The sequence below is a fragment of the Vulpes vulpes genome, chromosome 1 (genome assembly GCF_048418805.1).
Source record: "Vulpes vulpes isolate BD-2025 chromosome 1, VulVul3, whole genome shotgun sequence".
NCBI lineage: Eukaryota > Metazoa > Chordata > Mammalia > Carnivora > Canidae > Vulpes > Vulpes vulpes.
In genome coordinates, this window is record NC_132780.1 from 20,753,452 (window position 1) to 20,771,767 (window position 18,316).

Here is an 18,316-nt window from a genome sequence, read left to right on the forward strand (position 1 = left end):
CTGGAACCCGCTCGCCTCCCAAACAGTGAGAAACCGCGCCTCAGACCAACCTCTACGCAAGCGCAGAAGCCCATCTCGCGCCCCTCCTCTGCCCCTCTGCGCAGGCGCACAAAGCCGCGCTCGCAACCTCCGCAGCGGCCGCGCGCACCCTTCACCCCGCCGGCTGCTTTTGTCTCGCGCAAGCTTTTTAGGCCCTCCGCGAAATCCGCCCTTCTTTTCCTCCACTCTTCCCACCCGGAGAGCCAAGTGCAGAGAGCCGGGACCTCGCCCTTTCTCTGTATCCCTTTTCCTGACCAACCTCATCTCTGTCCTCCCTCCCTTTTTCCGTTCCCGAAGCCGGAAGGAGCCGAAGCGCCGACGGAAAAAACCGAAGCTATCTGCCGTGAGTGAGGCCTTCCCGAAGCGGTGGCGGAAGGAGCCGAAGTTTACCGGCAGGGGAGGAGTAAGTGCACTATCCGGAAAGAGCCGAAGCTTGGCGTCGGGTTTAATCCTTCGGCTGGGTCCGCGAGCCCGCGCTGGAAACCTTCAGAAAGCGCAGGAGTCCGAGAGTGTTAGGATTGTCGGAAATAGCTGATTGCTTGGATAGAGCCGGCGGAGAGGAGCGGGCAGTATCTGCGGAAGCAGCCAAAGACTGGGACGGTTTGAATTGTCGGAAGAAGCCGAACCCCTCGGGGGGGGGGTTAGGCGCAGAGGAACGCGCGGACCTACGGAAACACCCGAACGTTGAAGAGCTAGTTTACGAAAAGTTACGATAGCTTGGGAAGCCGGTGAAGTCTTCGCTTCGGGTGTTTTCGGAAGCAGCCGAAGCCGCTGCTCCCGATTCCTTCTACTGCCCGGAAATAGCCGACGCTATTTGGAGCCCGGCTCTGGGGGGAGGGGCGCGTCGCGGGTGGGCGGGCGGGGAGAGGGGCGGAGCAGGGGCGGGGCGGGCGGCCCGGGCTTGATTAAGTAGGAGGCGGCGGAGCGCCGGCGGCGGCCGGAAGTAGCCGAAGCGAGCGGCGGAAGTAGCCGAAGGGGCCGGAGCGGGCGGGCGGCAAGGCGAGGCCAGAGCTGCACAGGGCCCTTACGCGGCCGTCTCAGCATGTCGGACTTCGACGAGTTCGAGCGGCAGCTCAACGAGAATAAGCAAGGTGAGGGCGCCGGGGGCGCAGGGCGGCGGGCGGGTCGGTTCCTGGCCTCTCTCCGTGTCCCCCGCCATTTTCCCCCGCTCTTCCCCCTCCTTTCAGGGCCGCGCGGCGCCCCCCCCACTTCGCCGCGCGCCTAGCTCACGTGACCGCCCGGCATGCAGCCGCGCGCGGGAGGGGAGGGGAGGGGAGGAGAGGGGGCCGCGGGCGCGGGTCCCGGACGCATGCGCGGCGCGCTCCGCTTTGCGCCCCACGTGGTCCGCGGTGGAGGCGGCGCGGGCCCGCGGGCTGGCTGGGTGTTCCCTTGCGGACTAAGCACTCCCGTATATTTAAAAAAAATTTTTTTTAAATCTGAAAGTAGGTTTTATGTGTATTAGGTCCCGCAGTGCTTCCTTTCTTTCCCGCTGTCCCGGCACTTCCGCTTCCGGTCGGGCCCGCGGCCCGGGTCTCCACGCCCCTTTTGTCCCAAAATGGCCGTTGCGAGCTCCCCACGTGGGCGTGGGTCGGGGGGACGCCGGCCTGGGGCAGTGAGCGTGTCGCGGTACTTTTTGCGGGAGAGGACACGCGTGCGTGTCCCGACCCGGGTTGGAGGTGGCGGGGGCACGTCATCCCGCATAGCTGTCGGGGCGCGGGGCCGCGGGTTTTCCGACGGGCACAGGCGGTGGGTGCTGCCGCGCTCCGTCTGCCTCGACTGCTCGTGGGAGGGACGCCGGCGGGCGGGAGGGCCTGCCCGGGGTGGCGTGGGTCTTTGCGCCATTTGCAGCCGGGCGTCCTGGGCTCCCGTCCCGGCGGCCCTGCCGCTCTCAGGGCTGTACAGCGGGTCGGGCCTTGTCCCTGAGTCTGTGGGCGAGGGAGGGCGGTCGTAACGACGGTGGAGGTCAGACCTCGAGCGCTGGCCAAGTGCATCCTTGTGAGAGCCGCGCGAGGCTCGAAAGATATTTTTCCTTCCGTAGAGGAGGAAACAGGTTTCTCAGGCCTTAGGTGTGACAAGGCCGGGCGGAGTTTACGTGGGGGTAGCACGTAGAAGCTTGTGACGGGGTCTATGCTAAGGGCGGAGGAAGCGATCTGCCACTGTGCAGTTACCCTCAGGGTGATGTCATCCTAGGACGTGGAGTGGACCACGGCGGGGAGAGTGCTCTCCTAGTGCCTTTCTGCCAGGTCCCCACACACCTGGGTTAGGTGGGACCCTCGTTCACAGGAAGGTTTGTTGGCTTCTGCGCGGTTTCATACCCGTGCAGAGCAGAAGTCCACCTGAGTGTGGTTGGTGGCAGGGCTGCCAGGTGGACCTGCCTGAGCTTCTTAGGCAAGCGCAGATGTGTGCCTCGGTTCTTCTGGCGCTGGGAGGCGGGGCCCTCAGCCCTGCACGGCCCCTGGGTTGGTGGAGCTGTGCGCACAATGCAGCCAGACTTCTGAACAACTGAAGCACCTTTTCTGTTTTCTTTGTCCGGGATCTCTGTGTGTGGGGAGGCAGGAAGCTCCGTGCTCGTGCTGCCCTGCCTGTGGGTCTCTGGGCCAGCCTGAGTGAGGCCTTCAGCCCTCTGAGAGCCCTTCAGCCCCCGCGTCGGGCAGGTGTGTCCCCGGAGAATTAGTTTCCTTGTGTGGTTGCAGGCTCCCAGCAGGCATCACTGCTTCCTCTCCGCTGGTTCTTCTGCCCGCTTGTTTTTGTTTCAGAGCCTCAGCCTGCTCATTTTATAAGCTTGCCGCCAGAGGCACGCAGTCCCACAGCCTCCTGCCATGCCGGTGTGTTTCTTTGCTGCTTTTCTTTGTTTCAAGTGTCTGGTTTAGGTTTTATTTATTCGTGTTCAGAGAGATAACATTGTTACTAGTGGTTTTGGGTGGACTACAGCAGCTCTGCCTGTCCTGAGTTGAGTCTGCCCAGGTGATGATTAGCTGTACTTGCTAACATTAGGGAATTCACGTTCAGTCTTCACCATCTTTTTGCTTTTTGGCCATGAGCAAGTTATGTGACCTCTCTGTGCCTCCGTTTCCATATTTTTTGTTTGAACGAATAGTAGTGTTTTTTCCAAACAGTTGTAAGAATTGACAGTATAGGTAGGTTTTAGAAGTATTCTTTTGTTTGCTCATCTGTTTTTTTTTTTTTTCTCCTGAGGTGTTTTTCTTTAGTTTTATGGGTTCTAGAGTTGATTTATTTGTAGAAAGTTGACATTTAAAGTTTCAGCATAAAGTAGCACGGATGAGGCTCAAGTCCACTTTAACACCCCGTCCTTGTTGCCTTTACCTGTATCCGTCCATAGAACGGGGCTAGTGGAGGAGGGTGAGGGGTGTCTTTGAGTTAAGGAATAAGGAAACCTGCTCTGAGTGGTGCTCATAGCTTGGCCTGCACATCCTTCCCAGGGTCTTTTGAGCGGAGTTTTCTATGGTTTATACGGGCTAGGCTTGTGCTCCGTTCTTTTAGTCGCCACCCCCAAGGCTACTGAAGGGGTTGAGTGAGCCTACTAGGGGGCTGGACCCTGTCCCTCTTGTGTTGGCTTTGAGGGAGCGTGGGCAGGATAGGGTGGTTGGGAATCTGGCCTGCAAGGGGTAGGGGGCAGGGCATGCTCCTCCCCTACCTCTTGAGGCAGGGCCGAGCACCTCCCTTTCTAGGCCACATTCAGAAGGGAGCACCTCCCTACAAGAGGGCATCTTGCATTCTTTCTCTGGTTGGGAAGGGACTGTCAGGTGTCTTGACTTCTTGGGGATACCAGATCCTGCCTTGCACCTGCCCCTGGGGCCTGATGGTGGGGCTGTGGGTGCCAGCTGGTTGAGGAGGTCTTTCCTGAGGGGTCTCCAGTTTCCTTCATTCAGGAAAACATCATTGGGTCTCTTGATTCCCCAGCCTCTAGCCCTGCCCCTCTCAGGGACGACCCTGGGGTCAGGCCCCTCAGCCCTCGAGGGGGACCAGGAGCCAGCCTCCTCTGTCTTCTCTGGCTCCCCAGCTCCTCCTGAGCATCCTCAGGTATCTTACACCCCGTGGGCATTTCCAGGCTCTGTCCCCTCAGGTAACCAGCTCCTGTCCCCTGGGACCCCCAGGGCTCCTGGACTGGCTTGTGGACCCAGGAAGCCTGCTATATTCCCTCCTCCACTGAATCCCTTCCCCTTGGGGGGTGGGTTCCCTGGGGCTCGGGGCATAGCCACCAGTGAGTGGGTGGGCTGGGCCATGTCCTCCCTCAGCTCATTCTCTTCCCCCTCCCCTGGCCCAGAACGGGACAAGGAGAACCGGCACCGCAAGCGTAGCCACAGCCGCTCGCGAAGCCGGGATCGCAAGCGCCGGAGCCGGAGCCGTGATCGGCGCAACCGGGACCAGCGGAGTGCCTCCAGGGACAGGCGGCGACGAAGGTACCAGGGCTTGGGGACCCCTGGCTGGGAATGGAGTGTCCTTGCACTCAGACCTGGTGTGCTTCGGCCTCTGAGTTCTTTCTGTGTGTGTGTGTCTAGGTGTCTGTTACTTGTCTATCTTGCATATGGGCTTTTTTTTTTTTTTTTTAACCCTGTTTCTAGAGTCTTCAGTTTCTGGCGGGTTGGTGGGGGCATTGGGTTTTTTATCATGGAGGTGAGTCTGGATTCAGGGTGCTGACTCTTCTGTGTTGTGTTCACGAGGCCTGGCTCAGTCCCTGCCTCCTAGGACCCGTTTCTTTTTCCCATTATTTTTCTGTGTTTTTCTGGGATTGTCTTCTGGGGCCTATACTCTGCCTCCTGGGAAGAGGGGTTCTCAAAGTGGGGCAGCCTCTGTGAACCCAGCTGCCATCTGCTTTGCTAATGCTTCTTCCCTCCCTAGGCTCCCCTCTGTTTTCTTTCCCCTTAGGCGAGGAAGGGCAGGGTAGGTGGAAGTTCTGCCTTCTTCCATTTCAGTTTCTCCAAGTAGAAAGTGATCTGTGTGGCCTTTCATCCCTTCCACAGTTCCTCTTTCCTGGGTTGGGAGTTTGGGGGGGGTGGCAGGGCCAAGGGGGCCTGCCCCCAGCCCTGGGGCTCTGTGCCCTTGGGGAGGTGTGGCGTGTGGGGAAAACGAGGGTCCCCAGTCACCCTTCCCCATACCTTTCCCTCCCACCCCTCAGCAAACCTTTGACCAGAGGCGCTAAAGAGGAGCACGGTGGATTGATGTGAGCTGCTCTTCCTGCCCCTTCCACCCTGATGTCCACTCCCTCTGCCCCTGCCCTCGTGTACCCTGCCCTGTCCTTGTCCAGCCCTGGCCCAAGCACTGGGGAAGAGGTTCCACTTGCCTTGAAACCAGCACCCTTCCCGAGGCCTGGGTACAGCCCTGACCAGATCCTCTCCCTCCTGGAGAGCACCGCACTCCTAGTGGGTAGCTGAGGGGAGCCTGGGGTGCTCACAGGCCCACCTTTGGTCAGACTGAGGTCGTCCTGCCCGGCTCTCCCTTCCCCCTTCCCAGTCGTTCCCCCCGCCATGAGAAGAAGAAGAAGGTCCGTAAATATTGGGATGTCCCCCCGCCTGGCTTCGAGCACATCACCCCCATGCAGTACAAGGCCATGCAAGGTAGGTTTCAGCTGCCGCCTCCTTGGTCACGGGTCCTGTGAACATGCTAGGTGGTTGAGGGAGCAGACCCTGAGCTGGGGGGCAGGGGGGATAAGGTTTGTGTCCCAGGCTTTCTGGGTTTTGCCTTTTTGACCACTGCAGAAGAGGTGTTGCGAGGTTCCCACGGGGAGCTGAGCCTGTGTGGGCTGGTCCACAGGGATCTGCCTCCTCCCCTACCCAGGCTCTCCCAGTGTGCTGGGGGTGGGATGTGTGTGTAGAGGATTGCCAGGTTGCCATCTAATCCCGCTCTTCGTTCTCCAAGCGGCGGGTCAGATTCCAGCCACCGCCCTCCTTCCCACCATGACCCCTGACGGCCTGGCTGTGACCCCGACGCCGGTGCCCGTGGTCGGGAGCCAGATGACCAGACAGGCCCGGCGCCTCTACGTGGGGAACATCCCCTTTGGCATCACTGAGGTACTGCCTACCCCCTGCCTTTTCCCTGCCCTCTCCCCAGTTCCCTCCCATTCCTCCCCTCTCCCCCTCCCCTCCCCCAACCTGCACGGGTCAGACTCTGCCTCCTGCAAGGCCCCCCGGCCCCCTCCCCGACGGACCGATGGAGTTGAGCCAGCCAGGGGCCGGGCTGGGGGTGGCCCTCTCCCTCCCTCCTCTTCCCCTCTCCCGTCTCCCCTTTCCCAACCTCCTCCAGCAACCCAGGGATCAAGGCACACACAACGAACCTACGAAAATCCATGAGTCCAGTCCGTATCGAGAGAGACAGAGAGGGAGACTCGCACGCGCGCGCACACTGACACACGCACACACGCACAGGCACACACGCACAGACGCACGCTCCCCTCAGTTGTCTCTGACACACCTCTGGTTCTCTGCCGCCTGTTCCCATCCTCTCCCCACGTCCCTCCCGTGGTCGCTGCTCTTTTGTTTTGATGGCCCTGACCTCCCCAACCTTCCCTACCACTCCTCTCCCCTCCCTCCCCCCCACCCCTTCCCGTGGCACCCCGAGAATCCCGAGATCAAAGAGTTGTTTCCATTTCTCTTTAAAGTGAAATATTGTGGGGCTGAGATCCCTCGTAGCAACAAAAAGTTTGCTACCGTCGTCGAAGGCAAGTAAGGTCCATTCTGACTTTCTCAACCTGCACTTTGCTACGTTTGATAAAGCAGCCCCCGGACTCCAGGGCCAGATCCCGCCACATCACTCTTTTCTCCCCCTCCCACCCTTCCTCCCTCCCTCCGCCCTCTGCCCTCCTTGTCCCTTGGCTCCTCTTCCTCTCCCAACTCCTTTTCTTCTCTGGACTTGTCTTCCTTTCTGACTCGGTGTTCTCCCTGTCTTTCCTGCTTTCCTGCTGTGCATTCTTCCTGTCCTCACGGGATGCTCTCTCTCTCACCTTCCATCTCCCTGTTTTCTATTTTATGCTTTTTCTTCTTTTTCTGTCATTGCCATTTCTATGCATTGTTTTTGAATGATGTGTCTCCTCTGGTTGGGGCCCCTGTGGTCCTCCCCACACTCCTGGCCCCTGGCTGTCTTTTGCTGCTGCCCCTACTCCTCCTTGCTTTCTCTAATCTTCTCCTGTCTCTGTCCCTGCTGATCTCTCTGCCCCCACCCCTGTTCCACTGCTCCCTCCCTCTCTCCTTCCACCCTCCCTCTCCCTTTCCCTCCCCTCCCCCCCAAACCCCTCTGTGTCTCCCTCTCTCACCCTCCCCTCCTCTCTCCACCTCCCTCCCCCCGCCCCCCCCTGTCTCCTATTCCCTCTGCAGGAGGCCATGATGGATTTCTTCAACGCCCAGATGCGCCTTGGGGGTCTGACCCAGGCTCCTGGCAACCCCGTCTTGGCTGTGCAGATTAACCAGGACAAGAACTTTGCTTTCTTGGAGGTGAGCGGGTTGCATTGTGGGGTCAGAAGGTGTGTGTTCTTTCTCTGCAGCAGCCTTTATCTGTCCAGGGCTCTTCTGCAGGCCGTGGTACACCCGGCACCCTGATCCTCATCACTGTACCACCACCTTCTCTTTCAGTTCCGCTCAGTGGATGAGACCACCCAGGCCATGGCCTTTGATGGCATCATCTTCCAGGGCCAGTCGCTGAAGATCCGTAGGCCTCACGACTACCAACCCTTGCCTGGCATGTCGGAGAACCCCTCTGTCTACGTCCCTGGTGAGTGGGGGCCTTGTCCCATGCTTCCCTCTCCAGCCCAGCTGGAGCCACTTGGGAGACGGCATGAGTGCTTCTCATCCATCTCCCCAAACCTTAGGAGAATGCATAGTGGCTGTGGGAGGTGTTGAGGGGGGTGAAGGGTTTGCTGCCTGGCTTGTCATTTCTGCTCTGGCTCTGGGACTTTGTGAGCATAAGCGTGTGAGCTCATAGTGTGAACACAAGCAGTTTCCCAATGTGGGGTCGGCTGCTGGACGTTCCCTTGTCTGGCCTCTGTTTCTCCTGACTTCTGTGCTTTGGGCTATTCCCCACAGCCATGTTTAGTAGTATTCTGGGTCAGTGGAGATCATAGCAGACTGGAATCGGTGATCTTTTCCTGAAAAGGGTCAGATAGTAAATATCTTTGGTTTTGTGGGCCATACTGACTGGGTCACAATTGTTCTGTTGTGACGTGGCAACCTGTATGCCGCCTCGTGATAGCTGAATGAGTGGGTGTGGCCCTGGTATATTACCCACACGTTGTGCAATAGCCTCTAAAAAACCTTGCAGGCTATACAAAAAGACAGCCGGCTTAACTCGACTTACAGGTTGGTTGCCGTCCCCCGTGGTGAGATGGGTGAAAGTGAGGATTTGTGCCTCTGGGAGGCCCTGTTGGAGTGCAGGGAGCAAAGTGGGCTTGGAGAAGCCAGTGCTGTGGTGGAACTGGGGGCCCTGGATCTTAGGTCCCTGGTGTTCTCCCAGTAAAGGTGGTAGGCATGGATGGTCTGGGCCAGGGGGTGGGGGGGAGGAGCAGAAGGTGGGTTTCTGCTGGCTGAGGCTTCGCCCTGAAGGACACCTTTTAGAAATCGAGTCCACTACTGACAAAGTGGGGGACATGGAGTCCCAGAGAGGGTGACACCTGAGGACTGGGTGCTGGTTCCCTGCCTGGTTTCCAGTGTTTTCCACCGTAATGAATTTGGTAAGTTTGGTGGATCTAATGCTTCTGGTAACTGAGGTGTATTTTTCGATGTTGACATGTACTAAATGTTTGGTCAGATGATTTCTGTGTGGGGGCATGTCTGTGAGAGCATTTCCAGATGAAGTTATAGGTTGTTGCTTTGTACTAAAGTGAATCTCTTTTTAAGAGTTTATTTTAGAGAAAGCGTGCACATGTGTGCAAGTGGGGTTGGATGTGGGGCAAAATCTGGAGCAGACCCCGCACTGAGGGCAGAGCCTGACTGGGCTCGGTCCCACAACTGCAAGATCATGACACCTGAGCCAGAATCAAGAGTTGGGTACCTAACTGATGGGAGTCAGCAAGGCGCCCCTGTGCAAAATAAATTTAGTGTTTTAAGGTTTATTTTTTTAAGGGTTATATTCATTTATTCATGAGAGAGGGAGAGTGGTAGAGACAGGCAGAGGGAGAAGCAACCTCCCTGAGACTCACTTCCAGGACCCTGGGATCACAACTTGAGCTGAAGGTGGATGCTCAATCACCGAGCCCCCCAGGTGTTCTTTTTTTTTTTTTTTTAATAAAGATTTTATTTATTTATTCATAGAGACACAGAGAGTGAGAGGGGCAGAGGCACAGGCAGAGGGAGAAGCAGGCTCCATGCAGGGAGCCCGACGTGGGACTCGATCCAGGGTCCCCAGGATCACACCCCAGGCTGCAGGCAGCGCTAAACTGCTGCGCCACCAAGGGCTGCCCCCACCCAGGTGTTCTTAAGATTTTTTTTTTTTTAAAGATTTATTTATTTATTTTTATTTGTGATAGAAAGAGGCAGAGACACAGGAGGAGGGAGAAGCAGGCTCCATGCCGGGAGCCTGACATGGGACTCGATCCCGGGACTCCAGGATTGCGCCCTGGGCCAAAGGCAGGCGCCAAACCACTGAGCCACCCAGAGATTCCCTTCTTAAGATGTTTTTAATTATATAAGGAGCCTGCTTACTTGTCGAAGCTTACTATGTCAGGCGCTTTGCCAAGTGGGGTCCATGGATCAGGTTAGTTTTTGTGACAGCTGTGTAGTACAAAGTCTGCAACTGACAGGGGCCAGATGTAGCTTACCAGTAAGCCTCTTTTCCTAAAGTGGGCTCTGCGTCCGGTGTGTACTCATGTACTCACTGTACTTCATGTACTTCAGCAAAAGGCATGTGCTCCACCTTCTGAGCCAGCCAGGTGCCCCTTGCCCATTTTTTAAATAAAGATTAACTGGCACAGAGCCGAGTCCACTCGTTGCCTAGTGTCTGTATGACTTTTGTGCAGCAGCGGTCAGTTTGGATGAGGGACCCTGTGGCCCACAGACTGAAAATGTTTGCCACCCAGCCCTTTGGTGAGAGGCTTGCCAGCCACTGTTGTGTGTACTGCGATCCTGTTTCAGACCGGAGGAGAGCAAGGCAAGGCATGATAATGGTCTCTGGAGTTGGTGCTGTGCGGTCTTCCATAGCACCTTCTGACACAGGCCCTCTACCATGTGGGTACAGAGACCTCGCGGGCCAGGGATAGCTTGTATTGGATCGTCTTCCCAGATTCATGGGCCCCTTTCTAGACGTAACTATTGACGTGACTAAGCAGCTGAAGTGTGGGTCATCATCCATCTCTTTTCTTTGGGATTTGCTCACCCAGAGGGACCTGAGGGTCTGCAGTACTAGTGCCTGGGCAGGTGGCAGGAAGTGGCAGGAAGTGTGATTGTGCTTGTAGATTGAGCATTTTCTAGTTACCTTTTCATAGTGAAGTTCATGTTTCAGTCTTTATTTTTTGGTTAAAAAAAAAAAAACAATTTTATTACACAAGGAGGCTAAAGAGGAAAGCATGTGTGATAAAATTCAGCAGATGTTCTTGGCTGGAAGAGAAACAATTCAGGAACCTGGAAGGCAACTTTCTGACCTTGATGGAAATGTGTTGATTAAACACGCATCACTTGGGTTTGTGAAATCTTGAGTTCATCTGCCTTGCTGAAGTCAGGCCTTGCTGTTGAGTGCTGGTGACAGGATCCTGGTGGTTCTTTGAAGACAAGAGGGAGACTGAGGGGGTGGGTGGGCCAGAGCTGTCTTTGGAGGCAGGGGAGCCCAGTAGTTATTCAATGTGAGTTCAGCTCAGCTGTGAGCACCCGCCCACTGCCATGCCAGGCTCCCTTCCCCGTGCAGGGCCGAGTCCTAATCCCCCCCTCCCCCGCCCCCTCATCAGGCTCCTGCCACTGGGGCCTCACCCCCATGTACCCACTCCCTCGGCAGAGTCCTATTCTGCCTGGTCTGGTGGTGAGTGCATGGTAGGAGGAAGTGGTATTCCAGGCACAGGGAAAGATTGCTCAGCCTTTGGGGGGTCTAGTGTGGCCTTCAGAGAGGAGGTGTGTGCCAGGTGGACCCTCTGAAGGAGTGGATGTGTGGTGAGGGAGGAGGAGTCTGCCCATCCTTTTTTTTTTTTTTTTTTTTTTTTTAAGATTTATTTGTTAATGAGACATACAGGCAGAGACACAGGCAGAGGAAGCAGGCTCCATGCAGGGAGCTGGATGTGGGACCCGATCCCAGGTCTCCAGGATCAGGCCCCGGGTTGAAGGTGGCACTAAACCACTGAGCCACCTGGGCTGCCCTGCCCATCCTATTGGGAGCGGATGTTGCCAGGGGCTTGATTTTGGGCACTGGGATTGATTGGTATCCCCATTTTCTGGCTGTGTGACCCTGTACGATAATAGTCCCCTGCTTCAGAACCGTCTTTCACTCAGGGTCTGCAGTCGTTATAGCTCTGGTCTCAGGCCCTATTTCAGGTGTACGCCCCATGTGGGTCATCCTCATCCTCCTGTGTCATAGATGAGAACACTGAGGCCCCAGGGGGAGCCTCACTTGGTACTGTACCCCAGATTTGAACCCAGGGAGTCTGACCCTGGTGCCCTAAGCTCTGCATGCTTCCCTGGAGTGGACGGCACAGCAGGTAGCAGCCAAGGCCAGCTGGCTGAGGGTCATCTGGCTCTGCCACTACTCCCTACTGGGGTGATGGAATCTCTGCTTTGTCCTAGTTAGCCATTGTTCAGAGCTTTGGTACCTGTGTAAAGTCCCTAGCTTGCCGAGAGCTGCCTGTGGAGGCACAGGTGTTATGGGCTGGGGGACCCCTCTTTCTGTGTGTTTGACTCCAAGATAGAACCAACTTCCTCTGCCTCAGTTTATCCTGTCTGGATAGGGCTTTGGAGAGCACGGGCAGTAGACTTCATGAATTTACCTGTGGTGCCTGGCCTGTGGCCTCTGCGTAGCCTACCTTGGACATACTGGCTCTTCATGGTCTGCCCACCCCCCCACAGCCCCACTCTGATGGTGCTTAGCTCTGGTTAAAGTGGCTGGGGTGGTGTCAGGAGAAAGTGCACTCTTTTTTGGGTCCAGTGACTCAGTGTCTGATGCTTTCTGCCATCTTTCATTTCACCTGTCCGACCCTAGCTAGGTCAGGAAGAAGTGTGGAGGGGCTGCTTTGTGTGGACTGCTGAGGTGGGCCGGGCCATGCTGCTTTTGGTAGTGGGCTCTGGCCTTTGGAAAGTCAAGAACTGGTCAGGCTGGATAGGTGGTTTTTCTCTTCCAATGAGCCCTGATAGTGATCTGGAGCTCTGGGTAGCTCACACCTCACAGGAGGCTCCCGGGAATTAAATGACATGCTTTTGAAGCCAGTGGACAACAGGCTGAGCCACCTGGCAGGCACTTGTGTCTGAATCCAAAATTGAGTGGATATGGCAAGATTGGGGTGGATGCAGAGTAGTCATTAAACCATTCAGCCGACAAACATGAGCCCACTGTGATGTCCCTGCTGGCCTCTGAGGTCAGCAAGCTGAGTCGACTGGGCATGTCCCTGCCTTTGCAGACCCAGAGCAGCAGGCCAGAGAGGGAGTTGCTGGGTTTTTGTGGTTGCAAAAAGCTCGGGACCACAGAGAGAAGGACCAAGAGTCTCAACGGGAGACCTGATGTAAATGTTTGGGTGGTAGGAACGGCGTTGGAGTTGTGATCTGAAAGACGGAGGGGGTGTAGGTGTGTCATCCTGATGTCTTACCAATAAGGGCGAGTGCTGCCAGGACTTGTGGTTGGCAGGTTTGAGGTGTGGCCCCTTAGTGGGGACCCTCGCTGTGGTGCTAGTGTGAGTCTTAGGGTCTGGATAGGTTTGGGAGACCGTGGTTTTGTCAGCGTTGCTGGGCCACCTTGACTGATATAATGGGCCAGGCCCTGTGCACACACCCCGGGGTCTTGGTTAAAGACCCTGTGCTGGAAACCAAAGCCTATGTACTCCCCTTCCCCCCAGGAGTTGTGTCCACCGTGGTCCCGGACTCTGCCCACAAGCTGTTCATCGGGGGCTTACCCAATTACCTGAACGACGACCAGGTAGATCCCTCGCCTCCTTCTGGCTTCTCCCCTCCCACTCTTTACCCCAACCAGCCCTGACGGAGTTGCGGCCCTGCCGCAGGTCAAAGAGCTGCTGACGTCGTTTGGGCCTCTCAAGGCCTTCAACCTGGTCAAGGACAGCGCCACAGGGCTCTCCAAGGGCTACGCCTTCTGTGAGTACGTGGACATCAACGTTACGGATCAGGTGAGCCCGGGCCCCTGCCCTGCTGTGTCCACTTCCGAGTCGCCCTCCTGGGGATGGGTGGGAGGAGTCCAGCTTGGGTAGGGTCCTGTGTAGGGGACTGGGTCCCTTCCCCTTGGTTCCGGCTCCTGCCAGGTGCTCATTCTTTGGCCTTTCCTCTCACCACCAGTGCCCAGCTCTGGGGTATTGGGGCTTGGTGGGAGGCGTCAAGTCCTGCCCCTGACCCGCACCTTTCTGCTGCGCCCCCCCCCCCCCCCCTGTCCTCCGCACACAGGCTATTGCGGGGCTGAATGGGATGCAGCTGGGAGATAAGAAATTGCTCGTGCAGAGGGCAAGTGTGGGAGCCAAGAATGCCACGCTGGTGAGCCCCCCGGCACGTCATCTTCCATTGGCTAGAGGGATCTGGGGAGGGGTGGGGCGGGGCGGCCTGGGGGATGCTGGGAACAGATCCTCAGAAGCTTCGGCTCCAGCCCTGGCTTTCCTGGGCCTTCAGGGGCGGACGTGTTTCTCTGGGTAGGCCTCTGGGGGTTCGGTGTGGCCCTGGCCGTGACAGCCCTGCCCTCCCCCTTTCTCCCCACAGAGCACCATCAACCAGACCCCCGTGACCCTGCAAGTGCCGGGCCTCATGAGCTCCCAGGTACAGATGGGCGGCCACCCAACGGAGGTCCTGTGCCTCATGAATATGGTGCTGCCCGAGGAGCTGCTGGACGACGAGGAGTATGAGGAGATTGTGGAGGATGTGCGAGATGAGTGCAGCAAGTATGGGCTTGTCAAGTCCATTGAGATCCCCCGGCCTGTGGATGGCGTCGAGGTGCCCGGCTGTGGAAAGGTGTGCATGTGTGCGTGTGCATGGGTACACACCAGTGCTATGACTCACATGGGTATAGGGTCCCCCAGGAGTGTGGTCTTGCAGCTGTGCTTCACAGCTTGGCTTTGTCATGTGATCTTACATATGTGGTTTGGTCTTGTTTGTAAGTGGGGAGAAAAGTGCTAAAAACAGAACAGCAGCAAACCCACTTGAGTCTTCTGGGTGCCAGGTACTCCCTGAGCTTAACCTTTGCAACATGAACTCTCATGGCAGCTCTTTTAGCCCTTGCTCAGAGGATGCAGGCCACATGGTCTGATTCCACAGCCCACTGGGTCCTGTCACTTCTGGCACTATGCTAGGTGTCAGCACCTTGAACTTTTCTTGAGAGGCAGGGAAGAGTGGGTGACTTAGCTTTCCCTAGCCGCTCACCTAGTGGTTCAGGCCTTCAAGCAGGACAAGTCCTGGGGCCAGCCTTGTCAAAGACAACATGTGTGATAGTTAGTAGCTGGAAAGGGAGTAGAATTGCTCTGCTCTGGATGCTGTTCTTAGACAGGAACAGACAACTCTTAGTCAAGGTTAAGAGTTGATATTAACCAGGCCCAAGTGATACCAGGTTATCCCAGGTGGTAGGGTCCTGAGCAGGGAACCCAATGAACATAGATCTCCTGGGTTATGAGCTTAGTGTGTTTGGGGACGGTGACAAGGCTGGCATAGTCTAAGCAGAGAGCAGTGGGAGATGAGTTCTGAGGTTGGGAGCTGGGGCCTAGTGTGGCAGATCTTGTAGGCCTGTGTGGGTCCTGGAAGAATGTTGGGTGTTCCTGAAGTGAGAAGGAAGTCTTTGAAAGTTCAGGAATGTGGTCGGTTGCCTCGCACATAGAGTTCCTCATAATCAAGTAGGCGTGGACAGGGATTACAGGGAGGTACTTACTCCAGTCCTGCAGAGCTGGGTTCTGCAGGCAGGGGTTCAGAGGGGGGCAGAGGTGGTGGTGGTATGACCTGGAACTTTGGGAACTAATAACTTATGGTCACTTGGTTGGAAGATGGTGACTTGATGGAAAGTAGCAGCAGGAGGATGGAGAGAAGTCAGTCCATGGATTTGAAAGACATGTTACCTGTAAACACCCAGATCCTGGTGGTTGATTTGGGAGGGGGAAGAGGAGTCAAGATGCTCAGATTCCTGGGCTTTGGCAGCTGGGTGGAGATGGCAGGTGAGAAGCAAGGGAGATGAGCAGGTTTGGGGTGGGGGTGGGGGTCAGTGTTGGGGAAGAGTGTGGGCTGTCAGTCTGAGGTCCTGAGACCCCTCATTAGAGATGTGTGAAGCAGTGAGGACGGAGCTGCATTCCAGGCATGAGGGAAACATTTCTGATAGAAACAGATGTCATCAACACACTGATCCTCATTTTGGTGTCAGCTGGATAGGATTGCCCAGGGAGCAGTGGAAAGAGAGCCAGGGACCAAGGGATAGGGTTGGGGGGTGGTGATGAAGGGATGAGCAGCATTTCCTCTCTCCCCTCCCCTGCTCTGCTTCCCAGTACTCACTGGTGTGGTGTATGTGGTGTGATGGAAGCACCCGCTCCCCTCATGCCTCATGGGCACTGGGATGGATCCTGGCTCCTGAGGGGCTGAGTCAGTATTTCCCACTGAGTCAGTGGGAAGGATGAATGGGAAGACCTGCCTGGTGTCGGAGATCATCCTGTTTTGTTTGTAAACTTTGTCTTTCTTTTCAAACATACATAAAAGTAGAAGTACCACACTGACATACTATGGTAGGTCACTCTAGTTCCATTGTGGCACATAGAGTAGTATCGTCGTGTCCCATCATCCAGCTTCACTTGTCATTCTTAATTTCCCAACTTCGTTTTTCCTGAAATAATTTAACGCATATCTCCTATATTTTATCTCCAATAATCAAGTGTATTGCTTTAGTATCTGAGCTACTAGGATTTGGGGCCTGGTAAGTCTTGCTCTTTGAATTCCGTGCTGTGCACTGTTCGATGTGTGGCCCCATTGCCAGTCTCCACCCTGTAGATGGGGGCTCCTCCTACATGGTAGCACTACACTCCTCCTTTGTGACAGCCTAAAACTCTCCAGATATTGCAAAATGTTGCTTGGGGACACATTTGTGCTGGTTGAGAACTGCTCTAAACTTTTAACAGAAAACTTCTAAATAATTATAATGAAAGTACGATACCATTGTTACAATAAGAAAATTATTCGTAGGATTTACTTAAATTTGTATTATAATTTGAGTGTCTCAAATGTCTTTTTATACTTGGTCCATTTAAATATCCAAACAAGGATCCATGCAATCTTATTTAGAACTTTCTTAAAACTTAGCAGTTCTATGTAATGGTTTTTTTTTTTTTTTTTTTTTTTTTGGTGAGTCATTTTGTTGAAGCAACAGGGCATTCATCTTACAGAATTGTCATGTTGTGAATTAGGTTGGTGTCTTCCCCCTCACCCACTCCCTGTAAACCGTTCTTTTTTTTTTTTTTTTTAAACTGGTGTTTTTTTGGTTTTTTGGTTTTAAGATTTTATTTATTCATTCATGAGAGACAGGCAGAGACATAGGCAGAGGGAGAAGCAGGAAATCCGATGTAGGACTTGGTCCCTGGACTCCAGGATCACACACTGAGCCAAAGACAGATGCTCAACCACTGGGCCACCCAGGCATCCCCTAAACTAGTGGTGTAAACAAGATGAGAAACTTGACCAGATCAGTGTTTTTTTTTGTTTGTTTCTTGCTTTGAGTCAACTTGGGTTTGAATCCTAATTTCTGAGCTTTCCTTTGTCTGTCTCTGGGGAGAACCTGGCCCTTGGGGACACTTTGGGGAGGGAGGAGCACCGGCAGGGTGGGTGGAGCTGGTTGCCGTGGGTGTGGCTCTGGGCTCCAGTCATGCTCTGATGCCTCCCCTGAGCTCTGCTCTGTGTGCTCTTGTTCTTTGATCCTGGGATTCGAGAGTACATTTGGGTAAATGCTCGCAGACCTGCAGGGCCTCAGATCTGCAGGAAGGCCCGCTGCCTCCCTCTGTCCTTGCAGAGTTGTGGGTTCTGTGCAGGCTAGCTGGTTGCTGGGGCTGGGGCCACCTTGCTTTTACCACCTGCCTCTTACTCCCGCAGATCTTCGTGGAGTTCACCTCTGTGTTTGACTGCCAGAAAGCCATGCAGGGCCTGACGGGTCGCAAGTTCGCCAACAGAGTGGTTGTCACAAAATACTGTGACCCCGACTCTTACCACCGCCGGGACTTCTGGTAGAGGTGGAGGGGGAGGGTGGGGGAAGGGCTGGCTGGGGGTGTCTCCCCCTCCACCCCCCCTTTTCCCCCTCTGAAGAAGATGGGCAGAGGAGTGACAGCCGAACGACAGCCGACAGCCGGCAGCAACTGGAATGGCAGCGATCGGGGCGGGGAGGGCAATGGGGAAGTGTGCGCACAGGCCCACACACATGCACCCACAGACACAGAGGGAAGGGAGGTGGGGAGGGGGTGCACAGCAGGGCGGGTAGGACCCCCATGGCCCCTCCCCAGAACAGCCTCTCCTCCCTCTCCTACCCGCCCCCGTCCCCACTGTAGAAACATAAGTGTGTTTATATTTTATGGCCAAACTATTTTGAATTCTGTTGTCCACACTCCCCCGTGCCCTGCCTTATTCCTCCAGGACCACAGCTCCCGTCCTCCTGGCCTCCGGTCCTACCCCGTGCGCCCCCCCCCCCTTCCTGTGCCCTCCCTGGTTTCTTACGTAGTTGACTCTCCTCTCTAGTCTCCCTGACCTGCGGCCCCCGTTTCCTCTCTGTGGCAGTTTCATATTTGCTAAGACGAATTTGCTCATTAAACATTTTGTTGTATTTTACTTTATGGGCCTGCTCGGTGTCCCGTGTGTGTGAGTCCCCGGTCTCTGACCTCTCCCCTCGCGCCCTTGGCGCGCCCTCCGGGGCACACCCTGCCAGCGTGGCCGCCTGCTCCAGCCGGAGGGGGGCGTGGCGGCAGGCTAGCTCGCGCGGTGGGGAGGCGGTGTTGGCGACGCCAGTTCCCCAAAGCGCCGCAAGGTGCAGAGGGCGGTGTGGCCGCGTGAGTTGGCGACTACACGGTCCCTTCCCCGCCTCCTTCGGCCGCGCTGGCAGCCCTCATCCCTCTAATAAGGCCTGCTCTCCGAGGTTGGCCCCGGGGTTTTGCGGGGGTGCCTGCGCGCCGGAAGTGACGCTGAGTAGGGGGCGGGCAGGGCCG

General features: G+C 55.9%; 1 protein-coding gene across 4 annotated transcripts; it reads left to right on the forward strand.

Annotated features, from left to right (window-relative positions):
* The first annotated feature begins 610 nt into the window (after positions 1-610).
* On the forward strand, positions 611-17,947 carry U2AF2 (U2 small nuclear RNA auxiliary factor 2). Of its 4 annotated transcripts, none has more exons than XM_025985307.2 (12): positions 611-1,130; positions 4,325-4,460; positions 5,177-5,221; positions 5,512-5,615; positions 5,917-6,068; positions 7,368-7,484; positions 7,623-7,761; positions 13,007-13,086; positions 13,169-13,291; positions 13,563-13,661; positions 13,869-14,117; positions 17,217-17,947. In XM_025985307.2, the coding sequence occupies exons 1-12, from the start codon at positions 1,082-1,084 to the stop codon at positions 17,349-17,351; spliced, it is 1,428 nt and encodes a 475-aa protein (XP_025841092.1). In that variant the 5' UTR covers positions 611-1,081; the 3' UTR covers positions 17,352-17,947. The 4 variants fall into 4 exon arrangements, with proteins under 4 accessions (XP_025841092.1, XP_025841093.1, XP_072615986.1 ...); XM_025985308.2 differs by having other exon boundaries at positions 13,563-13,649; XM_072759885.1 differs by lacking the exon at positions 5,177-5,221.
* Positions 17,948-18,316: the final 369 nt, after the last annotated feature.